The 15,969-nt window shown below is 43.4% G+C and overlaps 1 protein-coding gene across 6 annotated transcripts in view; it reads right to left on the bottom strand.

Moving 5' to 3' along the window:
* Window positions 1-318: 318 nt before the first annotated feature.
* rgs3a (regulator of G protein signaling 3a) overlaps window positions 319-15,969 on the bottom strand; it is a 145,432-nt gene continuing 129,781 nt past the window's right edge. For all 6 annotated transcript variants that reach the window (XM_069672920.1, XM_069672919.1, XM_069672918.1 and 3 more), the window contains 4 exons: window positions 5,022-5,123; window positions 3,609-3,670; window positions 2,507-2,673; window positions 319-2,411 (listed from right to left, as the gene is read on the bottom strand). In XM_069672920.1, the coding sequence (XP_069529021.1) occupies window positions 2,211-2,411; window positions 2,507-2,673; window positions 3,609-3,670; window positions 5,022-5,123 (532 nt within the window). In that variant the 3' untranslated portion in view covers window positions 319-2,210. The remainder of the gene's footprint in view (window positions 2,412-2,506; window positions 2,674-3,608; window positions 3,671-5,021; window positions 5,124-15,969) is intronic.

Raw genomic sequence — 15,969 nt, 5'->3', positions numbered from 1 at the left:
AAAGAGATATTTTAATTTATTTGTTAACTTTTAAGCTTTTAAAGGTGGTTTATGCTAAATAAAGCACCAGCTAAGCTAATCGGCAGTAGCTTCATGAAGATGCTTTAATTCAGTATAGGGTATTGTTAGGAAACTAGTTTTTTGCAGTCTTTTGCTAAGCAGCAGCTAGCAGTAGCTTCATGAGTGTCGAACGAGCAAGGGCGTAAGTGTCAAAACAACTTCATGTTGCATTGGAACTTATTGACCGCCTAGATACACGTCAGTCCTGGTCTGTTTGTGGAAAATTCACATCACAAGAAAAATCACAACAAACACAAGTGACTTCATCAGTTGGTTGGTTTATTTATCATTAGCAATGACACCAAATGTAATCTACTGTTTTCACTTGCTATCAGAGGAGATGCATTTTGAATTGTAAACAGTGAAAATGATAAAATGCATTTCAGAAAACTCCTTACAAGCAGTGTATGACCAGGGTCAAAGAGCAGATTGTACCTGCTCTTGCTCACCTATTTTTTTTAATTTTTAACAATACATGTCATCTTATAGTTTTGAGTCTCTCATATTTACATAGATACAGCTGGGTCCCACATTTATCACCAGCAGAGACCTTTCCGTTGTTTGTTTTTGTTTCTTTTTAATGTGTTATCACATAGTTTTCTTAAAGAATTATATTTACAACCATAATGCCCCCAGCTGCCTGCTGCCGGGGGGGTAACACACAGTTAGAATCGCTTGCTTAAAATTCATTAAACTACTTATGTTTCTTGAAAGTTTGCGTTTGTAAGTCAACCTTATAGCTCTAAGTTTTTTTTTTGTTGTATCTTAACAAATAAAGTTAATACAGAGCTCAAGCTGTTCGTCTTTCCCATAAAAATTCAAAAATTATCCAAATAAATGAACAAACAATAATAAAATAAAAAAAATATTGCACTTAAAGTTCAGGACAGCATTGGACCTGTTTGGTGGTTAAGAGGAAAAGTGAGAGCTTTAGCTGAGTGCTTTAGAGGTGTGAGGGTGTCTGTAGAAGCATCCAGCGAGTTATTCTAAATAAATAGGCAAACTTTTTGTACAACGTGAAGCTTTTTTTCTATGACACGAGCAACTTTTTTGTGTATTGCTCTTAGAACTAGGGAGTGCAGGTAGGAACCCTAACGCATATAAAAACAGTGAGTGTGTGTAGAAAAACAGAAACAGCTGAGAAGATAAACTGGAACTTGTCGTAGCAATGTCCTGAGAATCCTCCGTTAGTCCAGAATGAGCTACAATGTGAAAGGAAATGTCGTTTGGCTGCGCAGAACTTCTTCTTCTTCGTTCCTTGTTGTAAACAGTCTTTGGAGACAGGAAGCAAGTCGTCTTTTTCTTTCCATTACTGGCTTTTAATGTCTTTAATGTGAGAGTGACACGTATCTGTGTTTCCTCACAGTCCATCATGCGTTATCGATGCGCCTCTTTGCCCGTCGCTGCCTCCCTGCTTTGTCCCAGCTGAATGCTCACAGTTTCTTTCCGCAGTCTTGTGATGAGCTGAAAGTTGTTTATAGAAGCTTTGAGAGGGTGGAGGTGTTTAACAGAGCCGTAGCGTGAGCTTTCATTCAGACATCTTGTTTTTTTCCCCCCCTTTCCGTCATACAGAAAAAAATACAGGAAGAAAAAAAAGGACTTTGTGTCGTACCAACGGCTTTGAAGTGGCTTCACAGAGAACGAGTTGGAGGAAAGGAGGGGACTTTTAAAAGGAAATTTAAGGGGAAAAAAAGTGACAAAACAGTACCTGACTGTCTTCATGTCTGCAGGGTTGTTCAGAGCAACCCCTCCTTTTCTCCAGTACAACTGGACAAAGACTTAAAAAGCACACACAGAAAAAAAAACGAGACAGTGTTCAGACAAGCGTCCAGCTCCTGCTCCAGCCCTCGCTTGCGGGCTTCTGTATTTTTAGTAACATCCATCCATCCATTCACCAGTCCACTCACTCATCCATCCACCTGGTAACTGTGTAAACTACATTCCTTTGCAGTGCCATAGCTTCTCCACGTCCTCTCACACCATAACATAAAAAAAAATCATAGTGGACACGAGGACAAGACACAAAATAAAGTAAAAAAAAAGGCAAACAAAGACCCTCAAATCCCACCCAACCAGTCTGCTTTTTTTTTTTCAAGTCTGCCCTCTTTTCTTTTTCTCTCTTCATCATCTTCGTTTCTTTTTCTGGTCTCTTATGATGAAGAGGAAGTTGGAGTGGAGCTCTGCTTTTTTTGGTTGACTAAGTCCGAGTAGAGTTCTGAGCGCAGGAAGCGCGGGTATGAGTCCTTCTCCATCAGCCCGTATATCCGCCTCTGCGCGAGGTCGAAGCAGGAGCGCGTCACATTCTGCAGGTTGTCCTTCGTGTGGTCTCTGGTGTACGAATCCAGATTGACCTGCGGGGAGAGAGAGGACAACATGTAAGGAAAAATGCACTATTTAGAAGAAAGAATGCGCGTTCTTTGGTTTGTTCTTTTTCTTTCTTTCTCACCTCTTTACACGACTGGATGGCGATGTATTCTGCAAAGATTTTCTTGGCTTTCGACGCCATCTTGGACTGCGACTTGATCTTCTTGTATTCCTCGCATGCTAGCCAGAATTCCAGATTCTCCTCGCTGAACTCTGTGCGCAGGAAAGCTCTGAACGCTGCCAGACCATCTGAAGAGAAGGGAAAGGAGGAGGAGAGTCAACATGAGGAGAGTTGACTCGACTGCCATGGCAACCTCACAGCTGAAGCGCTCCTTGGAGTTTCAGCGCCCAAAAATAGCACCGAGACGACCGTTTGAGTCATGTGGTCGGAAAAAAAAAGTGAGGCATGAAAAACGCTCTGTAGCACACATTCAAGCGTTTTAAGTGACATCACCCTGCTGACCCAATCCTTCCTTGTTTTGCATTTTTTACAGTCATGCTGTGAATGAACAAAGATGCGCCTGTTATAAAGGAAGAGGGGGACTAATTCTGGCACTTCAAGTTTCACTGCGGTTAATGATTTGAGGAAGAAGGAATCTGGGAGAAAGAATAGCAGGAAGCAGCGTCCACCCACAGCTCCGCTCTGCACCTTTCCGTTCCCATGAATCACCCGCTCTGATAAAGCGAGCCAGTGCACGCGGTCATCTCTTACCTCATTCCTGTGAGCAGGAGTGAGGTAAGAGGAAATCAAGAAAGGGGGAATAAAGAGGGGGAAAAAGCCGAATGAGGAACAGATGTAGCTCTGGCTTTACGTCAGGTTTTTCCTAAAGGAAGGATTGGGATTCAGGATGAAGCAGCAAGACGTCTGCAGGTTGTTTTCCTGCTTTTTTTCTATGTGAAGCATGGACTTTGTTTTCCGTTGGGATTAGGGAAACTTGGTGCAAGCTGCCCGTCCACTGCGGCAATGTGTGTGTGTGTGTGATCCATATATCAGTGCATGCTTGTTTCCTGTGCTCACCACCCTCCCCCAACACCTCATGCAAGTAACTGAAACACATTGCACTAAGTCATATCACAAAGAATACATGAAAAACAGAAGACAGATGATCCCTGTGTATGTAAATAAAGAAAGGAAGACAAAGAAAGAGAGAGAGAAATAAGGCAAAAGGAAAAAGTTAACTTACATTTGTGTGCCAGCAGCTTGTCAAGCGAGTCCCCCCATTTGAGCGCTTCCTCCGGGGTGGGCCTGCAGATGAAAGCAGAGCGGTTCTTTAACAAACCCATCTCAGCCAGGTTTCTCATTGTGTGACCCATCCGCAGAACTTTGCTCTACGCAGGACGGATGAGTGGAAAGCAGGTAATTCCTCTAGTGTCTATCTGCTCTCTCGCTCACATGCGGTTCAGCCTCATCAACACAACACTAGGAGTCTATCTGCCTCAGCCTGGTGGGGGGAAGGCTTTTATATTCCCGATGAATGCAACTCAGAAGGCGGGAGGGGAGGGGCTACATGCAGCCAATGGGGATGCCTTGATGGGGTTTAGAGCCTCCTCCCCCGACCGGTGTGTGTCTGCCCCCTGCTGCCTCACCTCCTTTCTGTGCTCTGCTGTGAAGCTCGTCTTACACACACTGTAATCCACATCTGAAGCCTCATTTGAACCTTATTGTGTTACATTTAAGTCCGTTTGGACATCTGCATGCGCCTTTTGAAAATGGATTTGAATGTAAGCGTCATTATGACGTCCTTATTAATCAGTTCTGACGTTTATTTTAGATCAAAATATGGACTTTACAATTTGTTTCTCTTTTTGTCATGTTTGAACAATAATGCATTTATATTGCATAAAGGAAAAATAATGCTTATTTATAGAGCACTTTTCAATTATTTATATAGCAGCAAATTAACTAGACAGGTTATAAATTGATCTGATTTTAAAATAAAATAAATATCAATAAAGAATAAATAAAATACAATTAAAAAAGTATTAAAAATTAACTTTAAAGTAAATCAGGAAAGGCTCTCTGAAGTGTCTGATATTTATGTGTTAAAGCAGCTGCTCACCAAAGTATACTGGCAGGTATACTGCTATAATACAAGCCGAATTATCTGTAATATTGCTATTTACATGTAATTTAACAAATAACATTAATATTTTTCAGTTGTTTGCGAGCACAAGGATATTTAGTAAAAATGTATAAAAAGTACATGGGGTTTGGTTGCCGTGTTACTTAAACACTTTGTTAGCTTCCTTTGAAGTCACTATCCTGACAGTAGAGGCATAGAAACAACATCAGTTTTAAACAATCATTGATCTTCAATGTGTCATACAAGTTATTAGGCTCTTATTTTGATAAGCATATTTTTTTCAAAATAAAATAAACGCATTCAAACAATTCACTTTCCCTCCTTCTTACGTGTCACCGCTGCACCAGCATTCTCTCATTCATTTCACTAATTCCACTCACAACAAGCCCATCGCTCCGACTGCCCACATGTCTGTCTTCCAAGGCCAGGTCACGACCGGTTATTGTGGCGAGACCCGGAAAAACAGTTTGACACACGCCCACGCGCACACGCCGTCAGGAAGTTGCCACTTACTTGACTGACTTCATAGATTTGTCTAGCTTGCTGGCTGGGTTGCTTCCTGGGGATTCATTCCTCCTCCGCAGGAACGCCAGCCGATTCTTCATGTCTTTGGCCCTGAGTGGAGGAAAGATAGAGAGAAAGGAGGAGAGAGTTGGCAGAGAGGGGGAAGAGTGAAAGGATTTATGGATACAGTCGGAGGAGAAAATGGAATAAGTATGAAAGGAATGGAAGAAGAAAGAGGAGGGAGACAAAAAAAGATGGGAAGAAAGTTGAGTCCAAAGTCCAAAGTCCATGTTTAAAACAATCCAAGGCATGGGTGTCACCATTAAGTCTTCAGCATTGTAAATCCACATGAAATCAAACAATAAACGCCAGAAAAGAGGAGAATAAACGCTCTGTTTTGTACATTTTAGTCTTCAGTCGTCGTATGATGAGGCAGAATTGTCCAAAAAGGCCGATATGAAGCTCCCTTTCCTCGCTGTCTCTCCTGTCAATCTAATATCTCTTCGCTGTAGAGATGTGTCCCTGGCAGGTTCCTCGGCAGGGACTGAGCGAAAGTGGCAGAGAAGGAGGAGAGAGACTCAATCCTCACTCCTCTGTTTCATCACGCCATTTCTCCGTGTGCCCAGAGGGGGTTCCTGAGAGGGATCTGACCCCGGAGGCCGAGGCAACAGGGCACAGTGACCTCGTGCTGCAGGATACGAAATCCTCCTGACCGCCCACCTCAACCTGCTTCACCCTTCCTCTGACAGTCGCACAAATGCCACCTTAAACCGCACACAAGGTGGTACACCAACTATCAGTCCCCCCGCTTTCCCATAATCCCTCGGTGCCTGTCCTGGCTTTTCCCGACCCGGAGCACGTGCTGCCTCGCTGGGACGTGACCTCACTCAACACCCATTTCCTGAGTCCCTGCTTTTTTGATTTCCACTGTGGATTGGCTGGCCTGCTAATAATGCAGCGCTGAGGTGGCCCTAATCACTGCAAGCTGTCCCAATGCCAACCCACGGCCCCCCCAGGAGAGCAAGAACACCCCAAATTAAGACACACGACTTCCAGTAATAGAAATCAGCCAAAAAAAAGGAGGGGGTGGGAGACCTCGCAGCTGCAGATTTGCACAAAAAAAGGTACAAGAATACACTCAGATGGGGATGAAAGAAGAAGAATCTCCCCCTCTCCACTTGTGCCAACTCATGCCCACTTCACGTCTGCTTTCATGCCAGTCACAGGTGTTGGAAACTCCCCCCCCCCCCCCCCCCCCCAGTGTGGGCACATGTGTGCGTGAAGGGAAGGGTAATTTATGCACGCAAAAGAAGGTACGTGGCTAAAAGCCGAAAAAGCGAACAGAGAACACAGTCAGCTGTGCGAGGGGAGTTTTCCCGACAGGAGAGGTAGAAACATGCCCGTACACATGCTACAAGATGACTACAGGAGCTGTTGGAAGGAGCTGCTGATGAATAGCTCCTTTAAAATCAGGTTGAGTGTGGCTTTGTCGGGGTGTTGATTCGGGGGGCGTTTTGGGTTTTGCGCTGGTGAAGGTCGAATCAGCGTAGCACAAAAGGCCTTTTTTAGCCAAGTGGGTGATTTAGAAAGTGGAAGTTCTACCAATAAATGAACAAAAGTTAAGTATGAATCAGTGTGGCATCTGGAAAAAGCTCTAAGAATGTTGTGTTCTTGTTTCAGGCGAGGCTAACAGGCTAACAAGACACCATTATTCTGCAAAAAAACACCTCAAAGATCTCAGTTTCGTTCTCTTTGGCAGCACCTTTGCAATAAACGGTAATTGTCGGAGCACACTTGCTGGATATCCAGACAGTGTCGCATGTGTGACGGCCACGGTTGGCTCCGGTTGTAACTCTTTACTTAACAGACATTTATTTAAATGAAAATCTTCCAGATTATTATTTTTAAGAACTAACCATCCGGACAAAAGTGGCCAATTTGTTAGCATCTAAATTAAACAATCATTTGATTCTGTCCTCATCAGTGCACCAAAATGTTTCAGGATTTTGGACATTTATCTATTATCTACACCACTTGTCCTGTTCAAGGTGGGCTGGAGCGAATCCCAGCCGTCTCTGGGCGAGAGGCAGGGGAACACTCTGAACGTAGAGACAGACAACCTTTCATGTTCACAGTCTACAGGCAATTTAAGCCCTTCTCTCACTGGTCAAAAACCCAGCACACACTTGCTTAGTGGGAAAGCTTACAATCGGCATTCAGATCCACTCCGATCGGCGGTGATGGGAACACAAAACCCGGGTCGACACGCTAATCTCCGCCCCCTTTCCGGCGCGGTGCTATGAATTATTATATTGAAGTTCCTGCCGGTGTCGCGTAAATACAGGAGAATGACGTACAACGGTGCAAACGGTTGTTTCGTGCAAGATGCAGCAACACAGGCTTCTTCTGATCCTAGGGGAAGTTTGACTTTCGCCCCTGTTTCAGAATCAGAATCAGAAATACTTTATCAATCCCTGTGGGGGAAATTTGGCGCATTTGTGACGCAGCAGAAAAGAGACCGAAAGCAAGATGCTCCGCTGGCATTGGGAAATGAGACTGCATTTATTAGTGGGTCTTTCCGGGTCGGAAAAACCTGCATCAACACGCTAAGTTTGGTGGGAAAGCTTAAATTTAGAATCAATTTAGAGTCACCAAACCTAACGAGCATGTCTTTGGACTGTGGGAGGAAGCCCGAGAACCCGGAAGGTACCCACGAAAAAGGAAAATACAAAAGAATAAAAATGATCTATTCTCAATTTCTCCTAATTCATATATAATTCAGACAACCTGCGTTCCTCCTGGATGTTTTTAACGCTGCCGACTTCAAGATGAAATATGAAAGACGCCTGAGAGATCGAAAAGCTCTTAAAGGGAGCAGAAATTTCTCTTTAAGACATAAGGAAACCAAACACACTTCATACTGAATCCTACGGAACAGCTGAGCATCCTCACAGTGTCACTGCTGGAGCAATGACTCACCCATTGATTGAAATATAGCAAGTCCCCTGTACGAAGCAGGCTTTAACCAGATGCTGAACTACTGAGAAAAAATCAGGCCTCTCTTTCATCTTTCTCACTTTCCGGCCTGAAGGACATTATTACCCAAATAAAACCCCCACTTGTGCTGTTAAATAAACTCATAACATCAGAGCCGGATTCATTAAGATAGTTCTATTTTTAGCTTGCACTCGAGGCAATTAGGTCTCGAGCTGAGCATGTGTTAGCCCAAAGAGAGCCGGACCGTGTGAGCAGAAAGCTTTTCTTTTATAAGGGCTGGAAAATATTTAGTTGGATGACAAAAGACGGTTTATTATCTGTGTCTGGTTTTATACAAGCTGCGCCTGCATGTGAATGATGTAAGAATGATGTCACTTTAAAGGGGATGTATGTTTCTATCCTGCCACCATGTGGGTGTCAATGGATATTGCAAACACAAACAGGTTGACACTTTTTGGACCTCCAGCAGCACAGATTGCTTGTGAAGCATTCTTTAACTCCCAGCAGTCGATGTAAACAACTTGACATGATTTATCTTTCCAATTATTGTCAGGACCTCAAATGCAGCACAGATACTTATTGTAGCTGCTTTAATAAAAAGCACAGAACACTGGCTGGTTTCTGGAGCCCAGCCCACACAAAGAGTTTCTTCCTGCGTAGCATCTAAGCTAATCCAGCCGTCAATGAAACTGCCTGTATGGTTATTAGCTCCATCAGCGCTAACGACTCACTCAATCAAGGGCAGACACATTCTTCACCCTTTGGCCAGTTTCATTCAAAAGGTTACAGCCATGTCTGCGGCCCCCAGACGACGAGATTAGCATTGTTATTACAGCGCAGATTAGCAAAATAAGCTAGCTAACAATAACTAATCATCTAAATGAAGGGTAAACACTATTAGCAGGTTTAGCAGGCGTGTCTTTGGGTGAACGTCTAAAGCCATGGCTCAGACTTGAGAGGAGGAACTAAAAACACTAATTTAAGCATCAGTTTAGCTTAAAAGTAGCGACTAGCATTTTTAATTAAAACATAATTACCCAGCATTCCTTGCCACTCTGCTTTTTCCATGCTAACTGAGCTAATTCTCACTGTCTCTCACTTTCTGTATTTAAAGTAACAACAGTAAACTTACAGTACCTCTCAAGCTGAGCACGCTAATAGCTCCCTAGCGCTAAAACAATTAGCAATGTGCTGCATCACACTCTTTATTACACACCACGACCCCTTCACTTAACCTAATCTGCTAAAAGATTGGCACCAGCTCAGCAGGGGATTTTCAAATTACCATGATCTTTGCTCAAACACGCTGCCACCCAGAATTGTGTGTGTGCTTCACTGCCCATGTTTGTGTACACACACATCCCGAGTGTCTGCTTGTGCGTGAGCAATTTCTGTGCTTGAGCGAAGGACCAAGAGGTCTTTAGTTTCGCAATTATCTGCAGGTTTCCGTCCTCTGTATTCCCACTCTGCTTGGCTCACATTAGACGCGCTAATAGCACCCCGCTGGCTATTCCTGGTGTTCTGTTAAAGTAGGCCGCACTCCCAGGGAAAGGCTCTGGGAGCACATGGGGGAGAGCTGCAGACAGATGTACTGCAGAGCGCAAAGCTCCCAAGCCAAAATCTACTGCTCTGCTTAAAATCTCTCACTGTGGGCTTTTGTTTCCCACAATGATAGGAGTTAACCCTTTGGCGTGCGAGGTCGGGGGTACAGCAGCGAGAGCAGAGGTGGGGATACAAATGCAGCAGCAAGAGCGTGTTTTCTTTCCTGCTGCCACTTTCTATTTACACAAGGCTGTGTGCCTGAGACGTGCATGCAGGAGAGAGCACACAAATAACAGTGTGCAAGCTCGGGAGAGTGTTTGTGCATGTGTTGGTGCGAGTATGAAAGGTCAAAGGCTGTGGCAACAAATTTAGAGTGTTTATTGTATGTTTACTTCCAGACGAGTCAGTCTAGAGATGTGATTTTATCCAAAAACATGCTTTGATTTTATAAAAAAGAGAAAGGCGAATCTATGCAGTGCCTCATAATAAGATAAAGTCGCACAATATTCCTAGAAGAACATTGAAAAAGGGAATTGTCTCCCTCAATCAGGACCATTAAGAAACCGGCTCAATTTCAGAGCGAACTCACCTTCCTAGCCACCAAGACCACATGAGCAGTCCTATTCCTGAAATCCAGGCTGCGTATAATAAGAAAAAGGGGCAGCCTCAAGTTAGAAGTTAAGAAGCTGCTTCCTCCAAAATAGTTAGCCTCACGGGGGAATCTTTCTCCCTCACTGCGACTGTCAAATGAGATCCACGTAGAGGTCACATAGCTTCCTACCAGCTCGAGAGGAGCCATTCCTGTGGGATGCAAAAACAGCCCCCGCCCTCGCCTTCCTTCCTTCCTCACCCTCCCTTTATATTTCTTGATAACACAAACACACACACACCTGGATGTGCCCAGCTCTTACCTTTCCAGGTACTTCTCAGAGAAATCGACCATAGTGTGAAACATGGGTGCCAGCCTGTGCGGAGGTTCACTCGGTGTGTGCGGGAATGTGACTGCATGTAAGCGTGTGTCAGGAGTGCCGGCGCTCGGGGTCCAGGGGTTTTGTTTGACAGTCACATTCCTCTAACCCCTGAGAGGCTCTGCTGGAGCTTTTTATAGTCCGGAGGGTCTGGGGAAGGCGGACCCTGGGCTCAACCAATCAGAACGCAGTGTTTAGACAAGATAGATTCCTTCCACTGGGGCCTGGTCAGGATTTGAGGTATTAATGGGTTTATAAGATGAGATGACATAAGTAAAAGCAGTGATTAGGCTACTGTCATGACCTTTTTGTCTTTGCTTAGGGTCAATAAGAAAGACTTCATATATAATATTTCACAATTTCTTGGTATTTCTTCCATAGTTCCTCTGCACTGGATGCTAGTTAGCATTAGCTTTTATTTAATTGATTAGCTTTAAAAATTTCAAGCTATTTATTTAATTGTTTTGAACTTCTTATATGCCAGAAAACAGTCAAATATCTTCAATCAGGACCTCCTGTTTACTTTTAATACAATGTCTCATCACAACCTTAGCTTGAAATGCTAACCCGACTGGCTATTGTTTGATAGCGATGTAGCCTCTGGGAGCGACAGCTAACTATAGCCAACTATTCAGGGCTTGTAGCGATAAACAATATCCTGCATTCATGCTCTGAATCTGACCTGAAAAAACAACTTATAAGTTGACTCAAGTGTTGTACATTAAGGCAATATCCTAAGCGATTACCAGCCCTCTCTACTTCACTCATGTCGTCTTGAGGCTAGCAGATCACTGTTACGTTAGCTGCAGCTAGCCTAACACATCCAAAACTACAATTTAACTGTAGGCGGTCACCAGATCAGCGAAATGAGTGAACACAGCATGAGCGGTGGAAACGCAAGCTTATTATCACCACTAAGTTCGTATCCTTAATTGTTGAAATGAAATCCGTGCTGGCGGACTCGTTGTTGTTGTTGTAGCGGCTAAACTAGCATGGCGCGAGACTGCACACAGGGTCGTCTGTGCCTGTTAGACGCACCGAGGGTTGAAACAGCGGTGCTCTGACAGCCAGATTTCTTTAGCTGATAAGTGTGATTTTTAAAATGAGTTTCTTGTTCATAATCGTTCTATCGTTGGGAAAGACCAGGTGCCTCCCTGGGATGAATGGATAGTGAGTTTACTGCGTCCCTTTAGATTTTAATGCATTTGGCGTCACATAACCGCGGTATTGCAGTCATGTGGATACGTTATCGGTATCTGCAGATCATGGCTTGAAAATGACATAAAGGCATTGACAGATGTGTCTTTTTTCTGCCGATATACAACACTTTAATTTTGCCTAAATGATTCCCTAAAAAGCTCAACGTAATGCTAAGAAAATAACAGGGGAGACTTGATGTTCTCTGCAATTAGGTGGAAAAAAACATGAGCCTAATATATCGGTATCGATATCAGCAAAAAGGGTTGGAAAATACTGGCATATGGGCAAAAATCTAATCTTGTGCATCCCTAATTTGAATCAATTTCTTCAGTCCATCATGAGACCAGATACTTCTAAATAGACTACATATAAGTATGACTGGATAACTGAGACATTTTCGTCGACATAACAGATTGAAGCGGCTCGCATAATGTCAACACTGACTCTACAACAAGGTCTCTGAAGAGCTAACGTCTACCTCGGTCAGATTTCACAGCACACAAAAAAGCATCACAACAGCAAAACCAAGTGATATCTGGGAACTGCTGCTGGGGGTGGAGCAGAGTCAGTTTTATGTTTTGAAAAACATCTCTATCTTTCAGTACTGGCAAGAATACGTGTACTATCTATATATACAATATCTAAAGAACAACTAAACATACATCAACCACTAAAACAATAACACAGATGGTGGTTCTGTGTTGTCAGACGTGTGATTTCTTCTGTTGTTGTTCCTCTCCATCTGTCTGTATTTTGTCTTTATGAGCTGAACAGTTTAATAACGGAGGTTTCAGTATCTCAATCTGCACACGTTTGTTGTGGCAGTAAAATACTCCCAAAGAAATTAAACCCTCCGCCTCTGGGTATGCGTCATTTTTATGAACTGAGATTAATCTGTCGTCGGAGCTCACGTTTCTGCACATATTACCCTGCCGCTCTCCTCTGTTTGCTGAAGGTTTATGGCTTTATTGCTACTTTTTGGAAACAAACCGGATGGGAAAAAAAGGGGAATCTATTGCTTGGGGAAGCAGAACACCTGGGCTGAGTAAAAACAAAAGGTCATAATGGAGGGGGGAGAGGAAGAGATAATGTGGACAATTTCAGGAAAACAGCTGTGCTCGGTCCGGAGACACGGGGAGCAAACGGAAGGAGCAGGAAAGTAGAAAAAAAAATGTAGGGAAGAGGTGGAGCAGGAGGGCCAAATGCTTAAGAAGTCGATGACTACAATGGTTTCTTTGTGGTTGTAAATGATGCATGAGTGAGTGAGTGCTTTGTAGGGGAGGAGGAAGTAAGTTTCAAAGAGGGTAATTAATGGGCCCTAACATTTCAAATTCTTCTTTAGATAGTTGTGTTAAGATCTGTTTGTCTCAATCTTCCTGTCACTGAAGATGATAATGGTGAAGTTACAGAATGCTACCACCAAATTCCAGACTATAGACACCACAAAAGAATGAGATAAAATCATGACCAAGTTGAACTGGAGTCTACATTGACATATTGTAGATTTGAGTGTTGTCAGTAAGGTGGCCGACAAAGGGGAATCGCTCTGCAACGGTTCAAATGGTTTCCATTAGACGCTCCTACAGGCTGGGCAGCATTGTTCCTTTTGTTTGTGTTCATGACTTTGCATCGTTTATGTATTTGCAGTGTGTTTGATGTTAAAGTAACAGTCACAAAGATTTCCATGTAAATAAATGTTAAGTCACTTGCGCCGAATGACGTAACAATGTTGATGAAAGCCTCTGCATTTGCAGTATTACAGACTGGCTGTCTGTGGCGACTTAGAAGCGGTGCCCAGTTAGTGACGCGTTTCCCATCATCCAGCAGTGGTTGGTCTGCCAGAGAGGGTAGGCGGAGCTAAGCGGCTGCTTTTCCGCTCTCAAGTAAACAAAGAAAAGATCGATGACTACAGATACAACTTCAAAAATAAGAAACAATTGACGCTCAGATGAAGGCAAACAGTCTAAAAAGGAAAGCGACCGTCAGCGAGGAAAATCATGAATTACAACCGGAGCTAACCGTGGACGTCTGGTTATCTGGGATGAGTGCTCCCGCAATGACCGTTAATCGCCATAGGTGCCGCCAATGAGAACAAAATGAGATCTTCGAGATTCCCACTTTAATGCATTTGTTTCGGCCTTTTCGGCAGCATGTTTTTTTTTCATTTGCAGCGCCGTTCCGCTGTTGCATTTGTTTTGGACTTTCTTGAATTTGCAGCATATATTTTCGAATGGAAACCGTTCAAGCGTGATTGCCCTTGCCGGCCACCGTAGTTCAGGCATATCCAATCTGGTCTGGTAAAGGTTAAAAAACAAACCGCACACTGTTGACACAACAGGAGGGACAGCGAGAGGAGAGGAAATCAAATCTACTGCTACAACTGGATAAGGGTCAGAGTCCCTTCGTGAAGCTCTAAATAGCTGCATCTCTGCATGATCTTTCCCTGTTACTGTCGGCTCTACAGAGTCTCCCTGTATTATATATCACTTCACAACATCTCGAGAAAATAATTTCATTTCCTTTATGCTTGGTTGCATAGAAATCCTGCGATTGCTATCTATAGTAACAACATATTGCATCTGTATTCCTCTGAGTAACATGCACAGATATTGTATTGAGGGTATGTTTATCGGCGTGGCTTAATATGATAGAGGAGATTATTGCCCCTGTTATTGGTTTACAGGGTGGCCTAATGAAAAAGGGCTGAAAATGGGTCAAATACTGGACGATGAAACCCTATTTATAAGCGATAACAGGCTCGTGACAGTGTGACTGTAATGGAAAAGAGGGCTGTGTGTACAGGAGAGAGAAAAGAAGTGTGTAAACATGCAGAGTTTCCAGCATGCTTCTCCTCGTTAGATTGGCTAATGATGACAGAAAAAGGTCATTTAGTCTAAGGAAGACAAATGGTTTTCTTCCATGCAGCTTCTTTAGTGTCACAGTTACGCAGGACAGATGTCTCTTAACATAGGTGAGGTGATTTTCATTATATATGTACACAGTAACCCATCATCATCGAGCTCTGGAACAAGGATACAGCAGGTATTAGAACAAGTGAAGTGTGGTAAAAATAACTACAGTAATAACAGCCTGTCAATACCTCAAAGTGTCTACATTGAGATATAAAGAAGGAAAGTAGATGGTAGCTCAGTCTGTGGGGACTTGGCTTGGGAACTGGCCGGTTCAAGTCCCGGTGCGGACGAAGCACAGAAACTGGGACTGGTAGCTGGAGAGGTGCCAGTTTGAGGTGCCCTTGAGCAAGGCACCGAATCCCCCAACTGCTCGGTGAGCATGTGCAGCCCCCTCACTCTGACAGCTCTACATTAATGCATGTCCATAGGGTCCTATTTATGTATGCCTGTATATTGGGCCTTTATGTGTAGCATGTGTCTACTAAAGCTGCTTTCCCACTGGTCAAAAAACTAGTAACACACGGCTATTTTGCTACATGGGAAAGGTTACAATCTGCATTCAGACCCGGGTCAATTGACTCTGCAGTAGACCCGGGTAATTATCGCCTTGGCTCTTATCGGCATTGATGAGAACACAAAACCCGTGTCAACAAACTAATCTCCGCCCCCTTTCCGGCGCGATGCTATGCTCCGTTGGTAACTTCTGCGACTCCTTGTCATCTCAGCTACAGATTCCACCCGTCTGTGTCCGAGCAGTGCTCAAACATCGTTCCAAATTTGTCAGCTTCGAGTTTGATAAACAGACTGAATGAGTAATAGATACAATAAAGACCGAACCACCGTAACTTCTACACTGTTTACTAACTTTCGGGCACGTTTGTGACGTCAGACGGTGACGCAATCGGCATTTTTAAGCGGTCTTCCCCGGTCTGAAAAACCTGCGTCAAGGTGCAAAATTTGGTGGGAATAACAGAGCAAATAGAAATCCTTTAATTTTTTTACATCTCACTCGTCCTGACACTTTACATATATTTATTTATCTATATACAGTATGTCTACTCCTTAATAATGTTCTTCTTCATAAAACTAAATCTCTAAATATAATCATGTTACAGTTCTACACATACTGCTGACTTTGCTGCTACTATTCACACCATCATGTCACTTTGCTTGACACAGTATTACACTATTAATTTACCCACAACTGGTTGTTGCTATTGCGTCCTTATTTTGAAACCATTCTTCCTTATCTGCACTTGTTTATTTGCATGTGCGTGAGCTGGATCTCAAGGGATCGATAAAAGATTATCTTCCTTTTAAAAATATCCCCAGTCATGT

The sequence above is a fragment of the Semicossyphus pulcher genome, unplaced genomic scaffold (assembly GCF_022749685.1).
Source record: "Semicossyphus pulcher isolate SPU_LCO1_2020_fin unplaced genomic scaffold, fSemPul1.0.p SCAF_22, whole genome shotgun sequence".
In the NCBI taxonomy this organism is placed as follows: Eukaryota; Metazoa; Chordata; class Actinopteri; order Labriformes; family Labridae; genus Semicossyphus; species Semicossyphus pulcher.
The sequence above is the reverse complement of the archived record's forward strand: the minus strand, read 5'-3'. Positions and strand labels throughout refer to the sequence as shown.